Source organism: Nothobranchius furzeri, chromosome 14 (assembly GCF_043380555.1).
Source record: "Nothobranchius furzeri strain GRZ-AD chromosome 14, NfurGRZ-RIMD1, whole genome shotgun sequence".
Taxonomy (NCBI): Eukaryota; Metazoa; Chordata; class Actinopteri; order Cyprinodontiformes; family Nothobranchiidae; genus Nothobranchius; species Nothobranchius furzeri.
The window spans coordinates 2,879,125-2,901,277 of record NC_091754.1 but is presented as its reverse complement, the minus strand read 5'-3'; the positions used below and the strand labels follow the sequence as shown (position 1 = coordinate 2,901,277).

Here is a 22,153-nt window from a genome sequence, read left to right as displayed (position 1 = left end):
TGGTGGCCGGGATTTCACCCATGGAGCCCGAAGAGGAAACGTGGGTTTGTTCAAAGCGACTTACAAGTGATAATCGGCATGTTGCCCTTGAGGCCAACAACAACAACAACAACAATAACAACAACATTGACATCAGTCATGGAGAGGAGGGAACAAGGAGTGGACAGTAGAGGGGGGACGGGTGCAGGGAGGGTGCTAGTTAAGCAGATGCTCTCTAAAGAGCAGGGTCTTCAGGAGTTTCTTGAAAATAGAAAAGGAAGCCCCTGTTCTGGTAGTGCTTGGTAGGTCATTCCACATTTGTGGAACGATGCATGAGAAGAGTCTGGATTGTCCTGAGCGTGGTGTAGGCACTGCTAGCCGACAATCCTGTGATGACCGGAGCGGCCGGGCCGAGACGTAAGCCTTTGCAAGAGGATTCAGGTAGATGGGAGCCGTACCATCTCGGACTTTGTATGCTAGTGTTAGCAGTTTGAATTTGACGCGTGCTGCTAGCGGTAGCCAGTGAAGCTCAATGAACAGAGGGGTGACGTGTGCTCTTTTTGGCTGATTGAAGACCAGACGCGCCGCTGCGTTCTGGACCATTTGAAGAGGTCTCACAGTACAGGCCGGAAGACCAGTTAGAAGGGCATTGCAGTAATCGAGGCGGGAGATGACAGTAGGTTGCACCAGGAGCTGGGTGGCATGATGTGTTCGGTATGGTCTGATCTTTCGTATGTTATACAGCGCAAAGCGGCATGAACGAGCAACAGAGGCAACATGATCTTTAAAGGTCAGGTGTTCATCAATCACAACACCCAGATTTCGAACTGCCTTTGAAGGAGCCAGAGATAGGAAGTCATTTTGGATTGAGATATTGTGTTGTATGGATGGTTTTACTGGGATGACAAGCAGTTTAGTTTTAGAGAGGTTGAGTTGGAGATGGTGGGATTTCATCCATTTTGATATGTCAGAGAGACAGTTTCATATTCGTGCAGAGACAGTGTGGTCGTCCGGTGGAAATGACAGATAGAGCTGGGTGTCGTCTGCATAACAGTGGTAGGAGAAGCCATGTGATCGAATGATCTCGCCCAGTGAGGTGGTGTATATGGCAAAGAGAAGAGGTCCTAGTGCAGTGCCCTGGGGCACTCCTGTGGCAAGATGGTGCATGGTAGAGGATTGTCCAAGCCAAGATACACTGAATGATCACCCTGTGAGGTACGATTCAAACCAGGCGTGTGCTTTCTCTGTGATGCCCATGCTAGAGTGGACAAAAGGAAGCCATGGTTGACAGTGTCAAATGCTGCCGATAAGTCGAGCAGGATAAGCACTGAGGATTTGCCAGTCGCTCTAGCTTCTTTTAAGGATTCAGTCACTGCTTACAGAGCAGTTTCAGTGGAGTGGCCCTTTTTGAACCCAGATTGGTAAGGGTCAAGCAGACAGTTTTGTGAGAGGTATTCTGTGATCTGTGACCTTAAGCCGCAGCTCCATGATGACATGGTGTGGGGAATGCGTTTAACCCAAGACATGCAGAATCACACACTCACAGATTTTATGGTAAAAAAAAATCTTTATTTTAAAACGGGAACTGAAGGTGCACTGGAAATGTCCAGTGGAGATCGAGAACAGGAGCGCAACATCTGAGGAGGGGAGAGCCGATACAGGTGAGTCCAGGAAGGTAAGTCTAAACTTGGTGGGTGCAGAGAATAGACTTACTGGGAGTAGGGGAGCGTAGGAATGAGGGAGGGTAGGTTGGGTGCCGGGGTGAATCCAAGTGGGGTGTCCAGGAGAGGGAGCGAGAGGAGAGCAGGAGAGCGGGCCGGCCGGGAGGAATGGAGAACGGTGAGAGCTGCGTCCGGAAATCCTTCAGGTGAGTAATCCTGAGGAGTCGCAGAGGTCCAAGAATGTTCCCAAACCTGGTAATGGGTAAGCACAGGGAAAAGATCCAAAGGTTCACAAAAAATCCTAGAAACACTAGAGCACTAAATCCAAGAGTCGTAAGAGGGCAGGAAAGCTGTAGTAATCATCCGGTGTCGAGGAGTGTTCTCCATCCTCCTTTTGTAGCCAGACCCGCTGATTGCAAATCAGCTGCAGCTGGAGCCTCCCTCTCCTGAAACACACACCTCCAAGATGGGAAAATGAGAGGAGTACTCACCCCGGCACATGACAGATGATCGACTTTGTTCTTGTTTCATCTGACCTGCGGCCACATGTCTTGGACACTCGGGTGAAGAGAGGGGCGGAGCTGTCAACTGACCACTACCTTGTGGTGAGTTGATGTTTCACAATTGATGTGAGTACACAAGTACTATTTGGGGGTTAAACCAGCCAATAGTTCCCGAGCTCAGCCACAGCTGCAGCTCACCGCTCCCCATGGGGATTGGTCACATGTGGAGAGGAATTTCACCGGTGTGTGAGGATGAATATGGGATTTAGTTTCCGTCAAAATAGAAAAGAACAATACTGACGTTGCTTTCTCTGAACATCCACATTGGGATTATTATTGTTTTCCCGCTGAGTGATGGTGGAATCAGTCTCTTGGCCTCTTGGCTCTTACCTCCATGAGAATTATAAAATCATCTTTTTAAAAGCGGACTCCAGAAGATGAAATCACCAAAGCTAGGGCGGTGGGTGCCATTTAGCCCAGAACCTGTGAAAAAAACCTCGGTTCTTACTCAAAAATTGTGAAACCAACTGGTTTAAAAGACAATCAGGACAGAATACAGCCTAGTGGGAATACTCCTGTAAATACCTGGATGTCTTAGGTGTGTTCTTGCTGTGTCTTTGTAAATCCATGCTTTCGTTCTTTTTTAAACACAGAAACAGTTTTGTTTACCTGTTTGTAGCTACGGTTTCGCCGACAGCTGCCGGCTTCTTCAGGCTGACGCTGATGGTGGCGCGTCACTTCCTTCTCCGTTTATCTGCGGGCAGCAGAGGACGTTGTCGCCCTCTACTGCCCGCTCTCCCCTCTCCGACGATGCAGTCCCATGCGTGGTCCAGCGTGTAAACTCCGTCGTCCCTGTTCATGGTCCCACATCCACGTCTCCTTATCTCGATTGCTTCCTTGATCCATCTTTTGTATTTTTGTTGTTCAGTGGTTATGATCCGTGTGCTGTCCCAGTCCATTATACGGTTTTCTCTTAAGCAGTGTTCTGTTACGGCTGACTTTTTTATTGTACTTTCTGCTTCTTCTTTTGCTGCTCTTGTGTGTTTACGATTTGCCTCTTTCTCGCACTCCTTTCTGTGTTCTATTGTCCGTGTATTGAGTTGGCGTCCGGTTTCTCCTATGTATGTTTTATTGCAGAGTTTGCATGGGATTTCGTAGATGACTCCACATTTTTGTCCAGCTGATATTTTGTCTTTTGGGTGTACTAGTCTGTTTCTAACTGTTGTGTATGGCTTTGTTGGTGTGTTTATGTTGTGTTTTTTCATTGTTGCTCTTATTTTTTCCATTATGCCTCTGATGTATGGTAGGGTTATCACTGGTTTTGGGACTGCATCGTCGGAGAGGGGAGAGCGGGCAGTAGAGGGCGACAACGTCCTCTGCTGCCCGCAGATAAACGGAGAAGGAAGTGACGCGCCACCATCAGCGTCAGCCTGAAGAAGCCGGCAGCTGTCGGCGAAACCGTAGCTACAAACAGGTAAACAAAACTGTTTCTGTGTTTAAAAAAGAACGAAAGCATGGAATACCTGGATGTACTTTTATTTAAAACAAACAAAAAAGGGATTTCATCTGGTGATTATGTTGTGTCTTCTCACAGATGCAGAGGACTGGAGCTTATTTAATCACAGTGATGCTTTCATTGTTTCTGTTTAAGTTGGCGTGACTAAACATGTTGTTGTTGTTGTTTGCAGCCTCCCGCAGCTGGAAACGGTGTGGGCAGCTTTTGAAGCAGAACTAAGGGAAGTAGAAAAGCACTAGTCTTTAGACACACAGACAAATGTGAGTCAACATGCATCTCAACACACACTTACACACACACCTGGACAGGCAGGAGAAAACTCACAGAACAGTTTGATTAGAGGAAACCACATCAGCCTGGAAACATCTGCAGGCAACCCAACTCGTGCAGGAAAATTCTAATCTGGTGTCCATGAAATAAAAAGGATGTTGCATTTGTTTCAAAATGCATGAAATACAGAAGTCTAATCTCTTAAAGGTGAACCAGAATTCCATTTTTAGAACTGATAAGCACTTTTTTCTCAGTTTGGAGTAAAAATCTCACAACTGATGGTCAATAGGAACCAAAATAAAACATTTAAATGCAGAATTATCTCATCCAAACTGTATCCGCCTGGGGGAAAAAAACATTTCCTTGTTCTCCGGCGCTGCAGAGGTCCGTGATGAGAGCCAAATGAACAAGATAGAGAAGGTTTGTGTTTCCCTACTTTAGTCCGATTGCCTCACGAAGATGTGACTAAGAAGATGAACCATAAAGAAGATGGCTTGTGATTCTGAGACAGAAGGCTCAACATGCAGACACTACACTGATGTCATTACATCTGATGATTCTGCTTCTCGTGATCAATTTAGTTTCTATTACTTTATTACATAAAAACTCCAACCTCACAGCAAGCACCCAGTCCCTTTTCCTTAAATCTTACAGCGATCAAAAGCACCTCCAGAGGAACAAAAGTGCTGGCTAGAGCCAATTTCTGTGATAAATGACCCAGCATTCAAACCGAGTCATCTCCTCATGTGCGGCTGGCAGCAGGTATGCTCTCTGCAGAAGCTCTACGGGGGCACAATTTCAGCAGCCTCTCGTTATTTTTCCTCGCCTCATCACCGAGGTGTGGAACATGCGCTGTAGGATAATTGAAGATGGTTTATGAGGACTTGTTTCAGTGCGTGTTCCAGCTAAACGAAGCAGCCTGTGCATGTTGGGACCCAGAAGAAAATGTGATTTATAGTGCTCCCCCATCTCGTTACCCGGCTGCCAGCTGTCACTGTGGACCCAGAATAATGCGATATGCTGCATCTGGAGGGCAAGTGTACAGTTTGATTGTGTTTCTTCCAAACCCACATGCTGTGTGTGACTGACAGACATCTGCACCGTCTGCAGTTCCCTCTCAGCCGAGACAAACCTGCAAACAGCTGGGAGACGCGGTGTGGCCATGCACGTGGAAGAGGATGCATCACCTGCTTTTATGGGATATTATGATTGTTTAAGGTGCTCTTCTGCATAAACGTTATAAATAATAAAGATTTTTACACCTCTTGCAGAGCTTCCATGTCAGAAAAATGCAATTTTACAAAAAACAGGAATGTCTGGATTCTCTTCACAACCAGACAAAACCAAAGTGTGCTGCAGCTACAGTTGCTAAAGCTTCATAACGATTGATTCGTCATTTCTAAAGTTATATTTGGATTTTTTACATTAACATATGAATCATTAACATTTTTAATGTTTTAAAATCAACACACAACCTAAGAAAGACACGGTATTTACCCGTGGCTGCTGGACTTCTCCCTAAATTTAAGACTATTTTAAATTAAAACTGATTTTCTAGTAAAATACATCAATTAAATGATTTTTAGACGTAGGTAAAGGTGGAACAGAGCCAGCAGACTCCCAAACAAGAAGTCTAATTCAGGAAAAAATGGCACAAAAATCAAAGGTAACAACAAACCCTTATAACCCGTGTGTAATGAAGAGCAAAAGAAAATGAAAGCACAAACATCAACTTGTGTGGTTGACAAAAATCCATCCATCTCCTATAAGCACCGCCCAGCCAACAACAGGTTACACTCTAATACTCTGTTGGACCTCCATTAGCGCTGACTACGACACACATTCGCCGTGGCGTTGTTCCCATAAGCCTCTGCAGCATCACCAGATTTATCTCCATGCAGTGTCGCATTAATGTTTCACCCAGATTTTGCACTGATGATGGTAGAGTCTGACCGCTGCACAAAGCCCTCTCCAGCACATCCCAAAGACTGTCAGTGGGGTTAAGGTCTGTGTGAAAATGGCGTCTCATGCTCCCTGAACCATTCTTTCAGCATCTGAGCCCGATGAATCCTGGCATTGTCCTCTTGGAATATGGCCGTGCCATCAGGGAAGATGGAATAACCTGGCCATTCAGGATATTCAGGTAGTCAGCTGACCTCGTTCTTGGAGCACTTCCTGTTGCTGGACCTGGACCTGACCACTTGCAGCAAGCCCAGATCATAACACTGCCCCCACAGGCTTGTACAGTAGGCATGATCACTTCATCTGCCTCTCTTCTTACCCTGATGCACCATCACTCTGGACCAGGGTCCAACTGGACTCATCAGACCAGTTCTAATAAAGCGTTGGACAGTTCTGATCCCAGTTTTAGTCGTTTCTGCATCTCTGTAGATGTTTTCTCTGCTTGATGCCAATGATCTGACCCTTCTCACACAGGCTAACATGTGTCCACGACCACCAGATGTGTCTTTCCACCTGGTTGTTTAAGACATGAGAAGCAGCTCACTGCACCGTTGGGTTACATAACGTTGCAGTAATTATCCAATAGGAGACTCGTACCTGTCTGCTTTGTTAAATCCAGGTGGAGACTTTTTTATCCAGGCAGTGTATGACAGGAAAAAAATCCAATATTTAATGTCCATCCATCCAATCTCTTCCGCTTATCCGGGGTCAGAGCGATGGGGAAGCAGCCTAAGCGGAGAGGCCCAGACTTCCCTCTCCCCAGCCACTTGGGTCAGCTCCTCTGGGGAATCCTAAGGTGCTCCCTGACCAGCCGAGAGACGGTCCCTCCAGCGTGTCCTGGGTCTTCTGTTAGGTCTCCTTCCAGCTGGACGTGCCCAGAAAACTTCACCAAGGAGGCGTCCTAATCAGACGCCCGAGCCACCTCAACTGGCTCCTTTCAGTGTGGTGGAGCAGCAGATCTACTTGGTCAACATCAGTGATTTATTTGCCTCAACCCTCCCACTGTCCTGATGGGTGTGACCCCGCGAGGAAAGTTGACCATTGAGCAGGACTGATGCTTTATCCCTTGGTTCCATGAGGCAGGGGTGAGGAGTGAGCACCACCTCACCCCTGCCTCGTGGACCTCAAGGGATGAACCATCAGTCCTGCTCAATGGTCAACTTTCCTCGCGGGGTCACACCCATCAGGACAGTGGGAGGGTTGATGTGCATTTCTTTATCAATGCTGTAGATTTTAATGAGACAGAATTATTCATTCCCCAATTATAAGAAAATGTTTTAATTACTCAAAGCCCCCCCCCCCCACACACACACACACACACACAATCTTATGTGTATTTTTACAGCTTTAGCCAAACACACCACAGGCAGAAACTACCTGATGTTGCTGCACTGGTGGGAGCGAGGAGCCTGCTCTGACTGTTCAAGTTTAAACGCTACGAGTGAAACCCTTCAGAAAATCCTAATTATGATTCAAAACACCAGCAAGCACGAAAGCAAAGAGCTAAAAATGTTTATTTACTCTCCAACATCCACGTGGCCTCTCGCTGAGTTTGTGGGAAACATCATTTCTGGCTGAAAAAGCTGCAGATTTACGACCGGACTGTTGCTTTTCGCTCGACTCTTCTGACCAAAGGCCCCAGCGTGGACTGTTGAAGAACGGCTGGACAAACGGGAGGCCCTGGGAACCAAACTTCAGCAAACATTTACAAAGCCTCATCATAAGTTTACGTCTTTGTTTCCCTATTGCTAATTTACCCGAGCTTAATCCCAAAGAGCAAATAAAACCCGGAGTTGACATGAAGTTAGACTTTTCTCGACCAGACGTGAAAGGAGAGGAGCAAAAACAGAGACGAGTACAATTCCATTCCCATTTATTAGTTTTATTTTATGAATGCAAAATAAAATCTAAACCAGTCACTTCATTTTCAACTGTCAACCGATCCGTCGCCAAAAAGCTGAAAAAGCACTTTTGGGTTAAATAAATTCTTTACACCGAGATGGTGTGTGTGTGTGTGTGTGTGGAAGGTGAAAACATGTGTTAATGTGGTCATTCTCATGCTGTTAAACCGGGCGGATCAGAAACGGATGAAGTGCTGAACTATTACAACCAAACTGACGCGTCGTCGTTCGTGTGAAAGTTCGTGAACCCTCGTGCATTTCTTCTTGAGCGACACAAGCAAAGCAGGCACTGGAACCCGGAACTGGTGGACCCTTCTCCACCACGGTGGGAGACTCCATGTTGAGATGTTTCTGCCGAGGCTCGATCCGAGGATCGCCGTAGGGAGGTGGAATAACGTATGGAACACACATGTTTAAAGCTTTTTTTTTCTTTTACCAAGTCCTTCCTTTGAACAATTTCTTTACGTTTTAATTTCATTCCTGCAGTGTGAGGTTTACTGCAACAAAAAGGGGGTGTGGCCAGAGGAAGGAGCCTGCTGCTGCTGAATCACACATGTAGGAGTGGGCCGTGTAAGCAGAGGTTGGTTGGTGCCGGCTGATGTCGGGAGCCCGCTGCATCTATCATCTGGCGTAGTTCTTGATGTAATCTTGAACTTTATTCCGAAAATCCTCCTGAATGGAAAAGAGGGGAAGGTCAGCCAGAGTTGGGACATTAAACATGAGAAGAACTTCCTCTGCTGGAATAGTTCTGATTAGTTTGCTTTGGGATAATTTATGTTTATATATTGAGCCGACGCTTTGTCCAAAGCGACTTGCAGGTGATAACGAAGCCAGCAGGTCGCCCTTGAGGCTAACAACAAACGCTTTCCCAGATTCAGAGACAAACATGTTTTTGTTTAATAACAATTCATTTCAAATAGTTCTTCTCTTGGCTTGATTCCAAGCTGCATGTGGGAATGAGTAACGTCGGCGTTTTCCAGGAGTTGTTAGTGAAGACAAAGTTTCAGACTCTGAGAACCTTTTAAACAAAACTATGAAAGCTATGAATCGTTAGCCTGGCCTGCCAGACTCGTCTGATTCTACACAGAGGAAGCGCTCGGCTGGCTGGCCGGCTAACGATTCATCACTGGTGTTTGAAGCTGGGGTACGTTTTTAAACCCTCCTCTGGCCTCTGTAGCAAAACCAATCATTTACATGAGTCATAGACCACTGGCCAATAGAGTTGCATACACACATGCCCCAGTACCCAGCATGCACTGCAGGTTGACACAGATGCCTCGGTCAGCTTAGCGCACTGACCTAGCTTGAATGCTAACTCAACTGCATTGAATAACTGTTGAAGAGGAGGGGAATGAATAGAGATGTATCTTTCACTTGGAGCTAAGTGATCAGCGTAGCGTTCAACCTTAAGTTGCATCAGATTATTGTTTTAGCTTGTTGTAGCATTAGCAGGGATGTGCTAGCATGGCCACCCGGTTTCCTGCTGGTTTTAGATGATTTCCTGCTTAAACACTGGAGGTTTAAATAAAACTAGTGACCAGCAGCTAACTGCAGAACCCGATGAAGGTTGAGGAGAAAATTCAGCAGTTAGGATCAGGTGTGTCTGAGCAGGAACATAACAAAAACATTACTTGATCATTAGCATTACAGGGCTATTTGTGTGCATGTGTGCGGTATGAGGCGTGGCTTTCAGCTCCTTTCAGAAGGGGAGGGGAGCAAGGGCGGAGCTTTAGCTTATCAAATTTTTACATCTCCCCTTCTTCCCCTTAATAACGTTGCCCTATGGACTCCATCTTTAAGGTAAACAGAGAAGAAATGCGAATTAGGGGTGGGAATTTAACGTGTTAATTACGAATACAGGGTATATACAGCAATCCTTAAGTAAAATTTACTACTTTTTAATACTTTTTTTTACCACCTTCAGAATTTTTTTAAAACCATCACAACACTAAATTGCAAGTGTTAATCAGCGACCTATTTACACGTATTTTAACATATATAACATACAAAAAGAATAGACTTAGAGACTCACTGATGTTGACAATGTATTGCACATATTTATTTTACTTAGAAAATAAGCCAGGCACTTCTGTTCAGCGGTTCAGACAGTTGACCACGAGGCCTGAAATGATGCAGAACGACCACTGAATATGACATCATCATTATGTGACCGGATATGCTAAAGTAGGGCTGCTCGATTACGGCAAAAACAATAATCACGATTATTGTGACTGAAATTGAGATCTTGATTATTTAAGACGATTTTTCAATTTATGTAGATTTTTTTGTTGTTTTTATTCAGTCATAAAACTGCTCAGGGCACAATCAGGGCAAAAATAAACAAGAAACAAGATGATCACTAAAATAACTCCTGATTCCCAGTATAAAAAGACCAACATACTTACAGCTCATAGTTTATGACCCAAGGGCTATAGACCTTGGTTTAACTCATTTAAGTCCAACCAGTACAGACCCAAATACCAATATCTTGCAAATACTGACAGCAAGAATTATACTGTGGCATTTATAACAAATACATGCAAATTGATGTTCACTAAATTTTGCATAACATTTATTGAGTCGTGTCAAGGTGCTGTAGGAGCGTGCACTAGCACCGTGTCCTCAGAGAGATTAGTTATTAGTTATCAGCGTGAGGAACTTATTTCTACCTTATTTATAAACTATTTATTTACAAGTCCATCAGTTAATGTAATAATTGTCCCAACCACAGCTGCACCCCCCACCCCCAACCCGGTCTCACAGCAATCAGGGGCAAGCTGCACGTGTGTTTAGCGCGCCGCACGCGCACATTTAGCCGTTTTTAGCGGCTCAGGAGCCCGCAGGTGCGGTGTGTGTGTCACTCACTCTGGTTAATCCAACAAGGAGCCGGCTCCGAGAGCTGTTTCTTTAGCGACCGACACATCACTACATCATTCCCTTTCCTAATGTCCTGAAGAACGGTCCGGAGCGCAGGCGGAGTGTTTAGCTAACCTGCAGGAAACGTCGACGACAGTTATCCAGAAAGTAGCTAAGGGTTACCAGAGATGTTTCTGAGGTGTTCGCTAGGTACTTTTAAGATTTAAAAAGTCAGGAAGGGGGTCTGAAAAGCTGTTGGAAATAGCATCAAAGTCGCCAAGTTGGCAACACTGTGGAGGAGCGCTTCATTTTTAACTCAGGGCAGCGCAAGCGGGAGGAGCAAATAATCGGCTTGTTTTGTTTTTATAATCGTTCAAAACATTTCATTCGGAATATAATTCTATGTCGATGTTCAGAATACGACACCTGATAGTCTGAAAAAAATAATACCTAATTTGGAAAAAATAATACCTCTGAGACCAAATTTAACACTTTTAATGGCCTTAAATTTGACTATTTTAATTTATCACTTTTTAATACTTTTTAAAACCCCGCGGACACCCTGGAATAATTATTCATCCATCCATTTTCTGTACCCGCTAATCCACGCAGGGTCGGCGGGGGCTGGTGCCTACCTCCAGCTGTCTTCGGGCAAATAGGCGGGATACACCCTGGAGAGATTGCCAGTCCATCGCAGGGCAACACAGCTGTTTTTACAGGACCAGAGCGTTTTCAAAACGGGATTTACCGCGGCTCCCTGGGGAGGATAAAGGTCGTCTATAAGATCAGACCGTGGCGACAATGTGGCGCAATCGCGGCAATTTTATAAAAGATTAGGTGATGGCGTCATAAAGCGGGTATGGGGGCGGTCTCTGCGCTGCCACAGACTTCTGTTTATCTTTGACATAACTTGCTTTTTATTGTGATAAAACGTTACGTTTTTTTAACAAGCAGCTCCTAAAGGTGTCTGTTCCCATCAGTCCCTGAGCAGTCTCTGGTGATCTGAGCTTCAGCTCTAACAGAGAGGCTCGTGGAGCTCTGCGGCACTCCAGTTTGCCATGTCAGCTGATTTTGTTCAAAAAGCAAACCTTATTGCCCGTGTTTACTTTCATTTTCAATAAATTTGCCAGCCGGAGCGCAGCAATAACTCCCCACGTCATCATGACATCTGCCTCTGTTGCGTCAGGGCTCATACGACAGACCATTACTGCAATGTTAAGCTTGGTTTATGCTTGACGCATTCACTTTCCGCTTGGTGATGCGGCTCGCGGATGGAACGCGCTTCACAACTCGCAGCGTTTATGGTTCATGTGGCTCGTCTCTGCGGTGAGCCAATATTCTCCCAAACTGTAGGGGGCAGCATGGAGCTCTACGGCATGCATCCAACACTACACCATAGTAGAAGTAGAAATTACTGTTTACAACATGGCATTTCAGCATTTTTAACAGCGTCCTCGTCTTTTCCGACAGTGCGAGCTATTTCTCTCCAAGAATTAACAACATGTTGATCATGGTGATCTTTGAGAGCTGAAGCATACAAATGGCTGTATTTACGAACCTCTGCCATACTAGATCTTGCCGGCGCCATGTTTTTCAGCGTCCGACCGCCTGCGTGGTTAGAAAATTTCCTAGGTGCGCGGTGTGGAAAGTTTGGGCCGTGCGGAGGCGCGGTGGAGGGGCGTGGTTGTTAAAATGACGCAATTTTGCCGCGCGGAGCCGTGCGGACCTCGCGGACGCGTCAAGCATAAAGAAGAAGAAGAAGAAGAAAATATCATTTCTATAGCGCCTCTCAAGATAAAAATCACGAGGCGCTTCACAACAACAAAAAATTAAAAAATGTAAAAATATATAAAAGCAATTAGAAAATGTTTAAAAATATATTTAAAATAAGCAAAAATAGACAATTGTGATAAAAAAAAGTTAAGAAAGAGAGAGTGAACAGGAAAGAGGGAAATCAGTGGATCCTGAGGAAGGTGGGATAGGTGGGGAGAGCAGAATAAAGAGAGAGAGGTGAAGAAGGTCATACAAAAGCCAGCTTGAACAAGTGAGTCTTCAGCTGCTTTTTAAAGGAGACCACTGAGTCCACTGATCTCAGGCTCAGGGGGAGAGAGGTCCAGAGTCTGGGGGCCACAGCAGCAGATGATCTGTCACCTTTGGCCTTTAGCCTGGTGCTGCACAACCAGTAGGCTTTGATCACTGGACCTCAGGGACCTGCTGGAGGTGTAGGAACTAAAAAGATCACCAATGTAAGATGGTGCTTGTCCATGTAAGGCCCTATAGACCAGAACCAGGATCTTGAAATGAACCCTGAAGTGAAACCAACCTTAACTACCAAGCGAGGCGGAACAAATGCCGCTAAATTTGCGTGTTTATAGACATACCATTGTGGTAATATTACGCCGATTTGCCGGCATGGTGTGTCTTTTAGAAGCACCTGACAAACAACCATGCAGGCACACTCACACCTGAGGCCAATCAACCCGACAGCCATGTGTTTGGACCGCGGGAGAAAGCCAGAGTACCCAGAGAGAACCCACGTGTGCAGAGGGACAACATGCAAACCACGCAGAAAGACCCCAAGGCAACAGCGCTAACCACTGCGCCACTGTGCAGCCCCTGCAATTAATTAATTAACAGAAAATAACGCATAAAAAATAAACCCCACAATGGTTAATTTCACCTTTTATAATGAGACCAAAGTTATCCAACAGACCTTGTAGTTCCAGAGAGACTCATTAAAGTGTGGGTGTGTCATCTGTGCCTCACTAACATTATTTTTATTAAAGTGACAGTGTGTATTTTTCCTGGCGATGGGGGCAGTAGATTCCTAAATTGTTGCAAGCAAGCGGTATTTTGTGTTGGAGTAAGACCTTACCAACGGATACCCACTAGGGTCAAAAAGCCCTGGGGAGTGCAAACTTTAGCAAAATAAGCACATCAGACTCCCTTTTATCACTGGCAACAAGTGAAAAGGTAAACGTGTAAAACATTTAAGAATGGCAAAAGTTTTGTAACCGTTTATTACAAATCAGTAAATGCATTTTGTCCTCACGGGCTCCCGTAGAAGGAAACATGGCATCTAATATGGCATCGTCCAGAGACTTAGACCTGCTCCCATGTAATTTAGACCTGATTTTTATGGTCATATGATACAAAGCCGCCAATATTTTTCAACAACTGAGCTTCATTTCAACAACACTTTGATGGATATTTCCAGAAATGAATGGTAAAAACTACACATGGTCTCTTAAAAAAAAAAAACTTGTTTGGGCGCAAGTCCCTGTCTGCCTTAAGTCCTCCATCATTGTGCCTGTGCCAAAAAAAAATCAGCTGTAACCAGCCTGAATGGTTATCGCCCAGTTGCACTGACCCCTATCATCATGAAGTGCTTTGAAAGGATCCTCCTTAAATACATCCAGGACAGCCTTCCTACTGGTATGGGCAGATACCAGTTTGCCTACAAGGGGAACTGGTCAACCGAGGACGCTGTCTCTATTGCACTACACACCACTCTGACACATCTGCAGCATCATAACACTAATGCTAGGATGCTATCCATTGACTTCAGCTCGGCTTTCAACATCATCATCCCAGACAAGCTGATAGTGAAACTATAACCTGGGACTCTGCTTCAATGTGCCTCTGGATCAGAGACTTTCACACTAATTGGCCTCAGGTGGTGAGAATAGGAGACCAAACATCATCCACCATAATTCTAAACACAGGCACACCACAGGGCTGTGTGCTCAGTCCAGCTCTCTTCACATTATTTACCCACGACTGCACAGCCCTCCACCCCTCAAACATGGTTTTGAAGTTCGCAGATGATACCACCATAGTGGGTTTCATAACAAACAACGATGAGACCCTCTACAGAGGAGATACAGCACCTCACTCAGTGGTGTTCTTTGAACAACCTGGTGCTCAACACCAGTAAGACCAAGGAGGTCATAGTGGACTTCAGGAGATCCAACAGGACAGAGCACCCACCTCTACTTGGTTGTAATTTACAATGATTCTGTTGTTTCATGCTGTTACTGTCCTGTTCACACTTGAATCTTCTATGTGCAATAACAAGTAGTGCAATAATATCAATCAACATGTCGATCAGTATGATCAGAATGTCAGTCAGCGCAACATTTATCTTTTATATCTTTTAAATGATTTAGCTTTTTTACTCATTCTACTAGCGTGTGTATGGCTCCCTAAAGGGATGGTTAAGTGTTGTTCGTTTTTTACTCTTCATGTTTTTCATTCTATTTGTGGTCTTAAGCTGAGAGCTACCAACCAAATCTTGTTATGTGTATGCATAATGACAGTAAAGAATTCAAATAAATTCAAATAGTCTTGAACGATTAAAATGGGATTAACCATGATTTAATTATTACAAAGCCTCTAATTAATTAGATAATGTTCTAAATCGTGTCCCATCCCCAGAGTAAACAACATAAATTTACCAGATGAGAAAAGCAGTTGTTTGAGGATATAGACGCTGTTTATCTGGATCAAACTTTTTTAGATTTATAACGAAACATTTCAGTCAGCATCAGAGGAACACAAAGTCACGGCAGCTCTGGACTTTTATTGGTTTCATTCACGCCTCCCGTCTTACTGTTGAGAACTCGATCACGCTCCTTTTGTCATCTTGTCATCCATCCCTTCATCGTGTCAGCTCTTGACCCCCATCTCCCCGTTCCATCTGGCTGGAGAGAGCTCTTTGCGCGACCGTTTGCACTGTTTTGACATCTTGCTGCCGCCCTCCTTCTGCAGAACAGTTTGTTCTGCTTTATGGGTATTTTTGTTGGATTTACTTGCTTGCGTCTACATGTCACTGTGGATTCAGAGCTGTTAACTTGAGCTACAGCAGCTCTCTTGTTAACGCTGGCTCTTTTATTCTGTACCTGCATGAAAGCACAAAGCGAGCGAAACTGTTCTTTGAGCCGGACTCAAAATAAATCAGAGAAGCTGCTCTAATTGGGATTGCTGGTCAAACAATATTAACTGCAGTTAAAGAGCACAGCAACATGTACTAATAAGATAAATTGTATATATATATATATTGTGTACATATATATATATATATTGTGTACATATATATATATATGTATATATATATATATATCCCCCCAGATCCAAATCCTAATTTGGGCAGCTTTGACCAAGAGACTAACCTTCTACTCGGAAGCCACGCAGCAGCACATTTCCAGAGGGTTGTGGCTGTCTGAAAATGTCACAGGGATCGTTATCCCGACCGCATTTCCAGCCACTCGTTTGTTCTCCAGCTTGCCGAGTTAGCACTTTGTGGCTGAAGTGGTAGCACAAGGTTGGATGTGAATGAATTAAATAATTGTTGGTGGTTTTTGTTCATTTTTTAGATGAAAAATACAAAAGGGGCAAGAAGGTCCAATAATTAGAAATGTTAAGCAATGAAAACCCCGAGAACTTTGTTTCCCTCACTTTGTTTGAGGAAAAGAACGAAATTAGGGAAAAACCTGGAAGAGAAACATAAAAATCCAGGCACTACACTCGCGCACCAACACTTTCCCCGAGACCAAGGGGATGTCCATTCAGACATCCATCATTGTCCACTGGGGTTGGGTGGGGTCATCGAGTGTCCCAATGACCCTAGGTGCTAAGTTGTCTGAGGCTTTGTGTCTCTAGGAGGGTCACCCAGGACAAGCGGGTCTGAGGTGAGGGATCAGACTAGTGCAGCCCAAAGACCCCTTATGAAGAAAAACATTAATGGAAACTGTGTTCCTTCAACCGGACGAGGATCACCGCGGTCTGGGGCTAAACGATCTATCATTTTTGGACCGAAATTGCGATTTCAAACCGCACGATCACGTGACCGTCAAAGCTGCGGTTTTAGCAGTTTTGACTGATCCAGGATCAGTTGCATCACTTTTATTTTACATCCGGGGGTTTTCCCCTGTGTTATGGCGGCGGCAAAAGCCAGCGCGGGGGAGGGGGTGGGGTGTACCGTCCAGAGCCGAGCCCAACTCCACAGCTTACAGAGCTGCATGTTCAGGTTATTTTCCCTGTTTTATGTTCCCACACACAGCGCTGCTAGAGCCGATAGTAATGGCACCGTAGATGAGCCCGGGACAGACAGACAGACAGACAGACAGAGACAGAGAGAGAGAGAGACAGGCAGACAGAGAGACAGAGAAGAGAGAGAGAGAGAGAGAGAGAGACAGACAGACAGAGAGACAGACAGAGAGACAGACAGACAGAGAGAGAGAGAGAGACAGACAGACAGAGAGAGAGAGAGAGAGAGACAGACAGACAGACAGAGAGAGAGAGACAGACAGACAGACAGAGAGAGAGAGACAGACAGACAGACAGAGAGAGAGAGACAGACAGACAGACAGACACACAGAGAGAGAGAGAGAGAGAGAGAGAGAGAGAGAGAGAGAGAGAGAGAGAGAGAGAGAGAGAGAGAGAGAGAGAGAGAGAGAACGTAATTGAGTAAGGGAGAGAGGCTCCTCCCACATCAGCAGGTTCAGGATGATTTCTAAAGCTTGGTTTATGCTTCATCAGCTAGTGCTGTGCGATACTACAAAATTTGGTATCGATCCGATACCAAGTAAATGCAGGACCAGTATTGCAGACACCAATACCAATATCGATACTTTACTACTAGTCTAGTACCGTCTAGTTTTGAGGGATTTATTAAGAGAATGCATCATCAATATGAAAATCTTGTCTGAAAACTCAAGTTGTATTGATTACTTAATTATTTTGTAAGATTTACTTTAATAACTCATGTACGATGATGATAAAATACAGGATACATTTTCAGGCAAATAACATTTTTATTAGGAAACTCAAAATGGTTTATAGAAAACTGAATTTGCTCTTTAGGGGGTGGCAATCTGCATTTATAGTTACAAACTCAAGACTTTTTTTCTATTTCCGGTCAGCCATCACGCAGTCACAACGGTGATCTCTGCTGTTCTCTGCTCGTCTCATGCTGGCGTGCTGTTTTACCTTCTTTTTTTTTATGTATTGGCAGGCTGCCCCGTTGACTGACATCTGTGATGTTCCAATCCCAGTGCTTTAATGGTTTATTGGACCAATCACAATGCTCTTTCAGTGAGGTAGGCGGGATGTCCCTGCAAACAAACATGGCTGCCGCTCCGAAATGGTCCAATCACAGGTAGCCAGGTAAACTACAAATCAAGATGGCTGCCGGTCTGTAGTATTCCAATCATAGTGCTCTATAGATTTCATGGGCCAATCACAACACTAAGTAGGCGGGATGTTATTGAAAAAAAAATGTGACTAGTCGGCGGTCAGCCGCTCGTTTGAAACGGCTTTGGCATCAAGTTTGGACTATTATGACTTTGGCTTTTGTTTGAGTCAAGATCAGATAGGAGTACTGACGTTTATTTAGGGAAAGGATGTGTTTTACATCTTCTTTGACGGAGTTTGGTGGACTGCCTCATTGACCGACATCTGTAGCGGTGAGTACGTCTTGGCTTGCCAGGCTAGAAGAAACTGGATCAATGTCAACACGCAGGTATCTAATAAATACTCAGTACCAACGTTGGATCGATTCTATCGATATTTTAGATCGATCCGCCAAGCCCTATCATCAGCGTGAGTGCGGAGTCGCGCATTTTAGTTGACTTGAAAACTCAACTTCTCTTTTAAAAATGGTTTGAATGTTTCTGACGGCACACGTTAGTTCAAACAAGCTAAGGTGTCAGAATGCGTGCGTCTCTCTCACGGAGCTGACGTTTTAGTGAGGAAAATTTATCAGACGGCTTTGAAAAACGTGCAGCCAGCCAGGCTTGGTAATGCAGGAAAAACTGTGTGCATTCTTTGTTATTTAATACATTTAAAAGCTATTTATACCGACAGATTTCCTCCATGCATTTTTGGAGTAGAACATGTTTTTATAAAGCTCCTCTCTAGATAAAAATCACAAGCACAAGTTGCTTCGCAAACACATAAAAATGATAATAATGGGAGAAAATGTTAATAGCTTTAACTGTTTTTATTGTATGATTAAATAGTAAATATTAATGTGAGTGATTTGTTGTACTAGATTAGAATCTAGACCATCTTTTCACTTAATTTACAGGATGGCTTGGCAGGCTAGTGTTGGACCTTTGTTTGCAGAAAATCGTGAATTGAACCGAATCGCTTTTCTGCTAGAAAAATAACAATTCTATCTTTTCCTAAAATCGTTTGGCCCTACCGGGGTCCCCTCTAGAGGTGGGGCACGTTGGCGAGCGCCAGGTGAACTGGCTTAGAGAACACGGCCGGGCACAACCCATAGAGGAGACGTGGGTCCCCCTTCCAATGGGCTCATTACTCGTGGGAGGGGCCAAAGTGTGATGGGTGGTAGCCGAAGGCAGTCTGATCCTCGGTTACAGAAGCTAGCTCGCTGCATGCGGAATGTCACCTCTCTGGTGGGGGTTCTGACCACAGCTTTAAGTGGGCCGGTCTGCAGTACCACCACTTCTGATGTTGACCCCTCAGCATACCAAGACCTTTTTTTCCTAGGGTACGGTGCGTAACAGTAGTTTTTCCGATCATTATTTATTAGTTGAAATCTCCGAGATGTATGATCCTCTTTGTTCTGGAATTGCCTCAGGGCTCTGCCAGGTGTGAGCCTCGGAGACAAATGGCCAAGAAGGACCAATCAGACACCTGAGGAGCAGCAGCTCTACTCCAAACGACTCCTGGATAACAGCTGCTGCTCATTTCAGACTCGTGCATCCCGGATTTTGTTCTTTGATCCAATTCCTGACCAAAGATTTTGGCTTTGGTCACTTCTTCGCCAAGACAGACGAAACCAAAAACCTTTGATTTGATGATTCGACCACTTGAGTACGAGAATACCACAATCCTAAAACTCCTGCTTGAGGAAAACCTTTAGCATCCTTTACCCAGTCAGATATAATGTTGTTTGTTCAGAAAATATGTGAGCCTTTGCATAATGAAAAATGTTCATTTTCTTTTTTGGACCTTGGAAAATTCGTGTTTCAGGGTTAGGAGCGCATCATTGGTTGTTACGACGCAGCCTTTACTCTGCAGACAGATGCATCGTTGGTACTAAAGAGTTGCAATGTCTCGTAGAATATTGCATTCCCAATACAACAGCTCTGCCCTCGACAGCTTTGCAGTCTTTTAGAGATTAAATCTCAAGTTCACCAGAAAGAGGATGTTTGAATTTCTTCCTTCCTCTCCATTTTATTCCTGCTTTTGAAAGCAACGCTTCTTCTCCTGCTTGTTAAGGGGGTGATGGTTTGTTCCAGGCTCTAGTTGGATTTCAGGGTGTTGGATGAACTGCTCCTGCATGTAAACAACTCGCTCATTGCTGTAGTCGCTCATCATAACAGATGGCAGAAAGTGGCAGAATCCCAGGCAGGAGTCACTGGAGCAGAACACCACCCAAAACCAGCAAAGAGGAATCTAAAAACATGAATACGTTTGGAAGAAAACTGTTTTTCAAACGGATTTAAAGAAAAACTAAAAAGCCCCAGAGTTTTAGCGTCAGAATTCCTCTGGTGTGACTCTTTACACCATCAGCCCCTCTTCTCGACCTTGCTGCTATTTCATATTTCACACTCGTCATCTCCATTCACCCACCCATCACCCCGGGGGTCCTGGCCTTAAATGCTGCCGTGTTGTTCTTCCAAATTGGAACAAGAGCAACCTCGACATGAGCGTGCAGATATACGCATCAGTTCCAGCGTCCAGTTAGTCACACAGGCACCGCTGGGGCTTCAGCAGGGTCACTGGGGTAGGGGGGAGAACGTGAGTGAAAACATGAGGGCGGGTGAACGCACAATGGTGTGTAAGTCAGGGAGCATGGGAGGAAACGCTGAAAGCGTGGCAGAGACACAAACTCCAGCTGTTCTGACAGAGGGACGATAGATCAGTCAAACCTGCAGGGACATTTCTCCTCTGGAGACTCTCTAATGGTGAAGAAGCGGCAATGAGTGCAGCAGGAAACCAGTCTAGTCCAGGAACATGTAAAGGTTAACAGTTGTGACCATTTTTTATGAGTTCAACATGAAGAGCGGCAGAGACGAGTATGGGACAGCACAAGGGTCAACAAAACCACCTCCATTCACTTAGAGGAAGATGAACGAGTTTGGCGTTTCTACAAAGGTCACCTCAACTCATCAATGAGCTGTCAAGCTGCTACCCCCCCCCCCCCCCCCCCATCTAAAATACGTCATCATGAATCATCCCTACAGTGTGTTCTGTGCTGATGAAACGTACAGAATAGCCGTTCGTAAACATCGCTGCTTTCATGTTCGGCCGTAAACTCTGCTTTAGGCTTCGCTGTTTTTGGTCGTTTAAGGGACGCTCTGGCGAAACCCAAGCAGGTCACAAGTACCGGGGCATACAGCGGCCAAAATATCTCAGGAACTCCTACGCATCTTCCCCACTCGCTGGTATGAGTGAATACTCAGACTGCAACCATTTCTGCCTTTAATAACTCAGCAATGCGCGACCACTTGACCCACTGAGTAACGGGTTTATCTATGTTATATCTGCTGGTATTATTGGGAATAACTGGAATTTAAATTGTTTTAATAGTTTTTCCATTACTTTAGATTATAAACATATTTGGGATAAAAGTGCCAGTGTGGCATTTTTGTAAATACAAGAACAAAAATATCTGGATGTACATAAATCTGGAATTCAGCCATAAAATATCAAGATGTAAGTTTTGGTCCACATCGCCCAGACCGACTTTCAGATACAATCGTGTGAAAATAATTAGCTTTTCTTTTACACAGAATGACCTACCATTGACCTTAAATGTTCACTCAGTTTCCCCACACATTTACATCTCTGTGGGGAAAAAAAAGCTCTAGCGCTCCTGTTTTAGGAAGTAGAAGTGAGCCAGAGGAGAGGTGAGCAGAAGACGGCAGGAGTCTAATATCCATGATGTTTGGACATCTCTCCTCTGATTGGCTAACAGCAACACGACTCTAACACTGACTGCTCTACAACGTTGAATTTTCTCTCCACCAATAACACAAGCCTGGAGGAGTTCTGCTGTGTGGAGTTGCTAATGCTAACGGTTAGCTTCTACTACGAGACGTTCTCAGCTGTTCCCTGGACGTTAAACCAACAACAGCCTTCCCCGTCGTGACTCCAGATGGGTGAGTCCGTGAATGTTAAGTGACAGTGTGAAGTAGATCTGTCAGGATTTTCTAATTCAAGAGTTTCACCGTCGATTTTCCATCAGAAGCTAAAGCAGGAGATCAGTGTAGGAGACTATTTCATAAATAACAAGTAAAAAAGGGTTTCTCAGTGAACTTGGTCTTTATTATTTAGAATAATCATTTGTACCTTCGCAAACTTCTAATCTGGAACCTAAGCAAAGCTTCAGCGCTCAGAAAAAAGCTAGACTCAATTACCTTATGCATGTTTATCAAGCACAATCAAAAACAATGGACAGGAAAATATTTACAGTTCAACAGGAACCGATTATAATCTCCAACTCCGGAATGACATAGTCCCGTCTGCCTC

At 44.6% G+C, this 22,153-nt stretch overlaps 1 protein-coding gene across 2 annotated transcripts in view; it reads right to left on the bottom strand.

Annotated features, from left to right (window-relative positions):
- Positions 1-7,747: 7,747 nt before the first annotated feature.
- Positions 7,748-22,153, bottom strand: part of ube2f (ubiquitin-conjugating enzyme E2F (putative)) — a 51,805-nt gene continuing 37,399 nt past the window's right edge. For both annotated transcript variants that reach the window (XM_015965524.3, XM_015965525.3), the window contains exon 10: positions 7,748-8,464. In XM_015965524.3, coding sequence (XP_015821010.1) covers positions 8,414-8,464 — 51 coding nt within the window. In that variant the 3' untranslated portion in view covers positions 7,748-8,413. The remainder of the gene's footprint in view (positions 8,465-22,153) is intronic.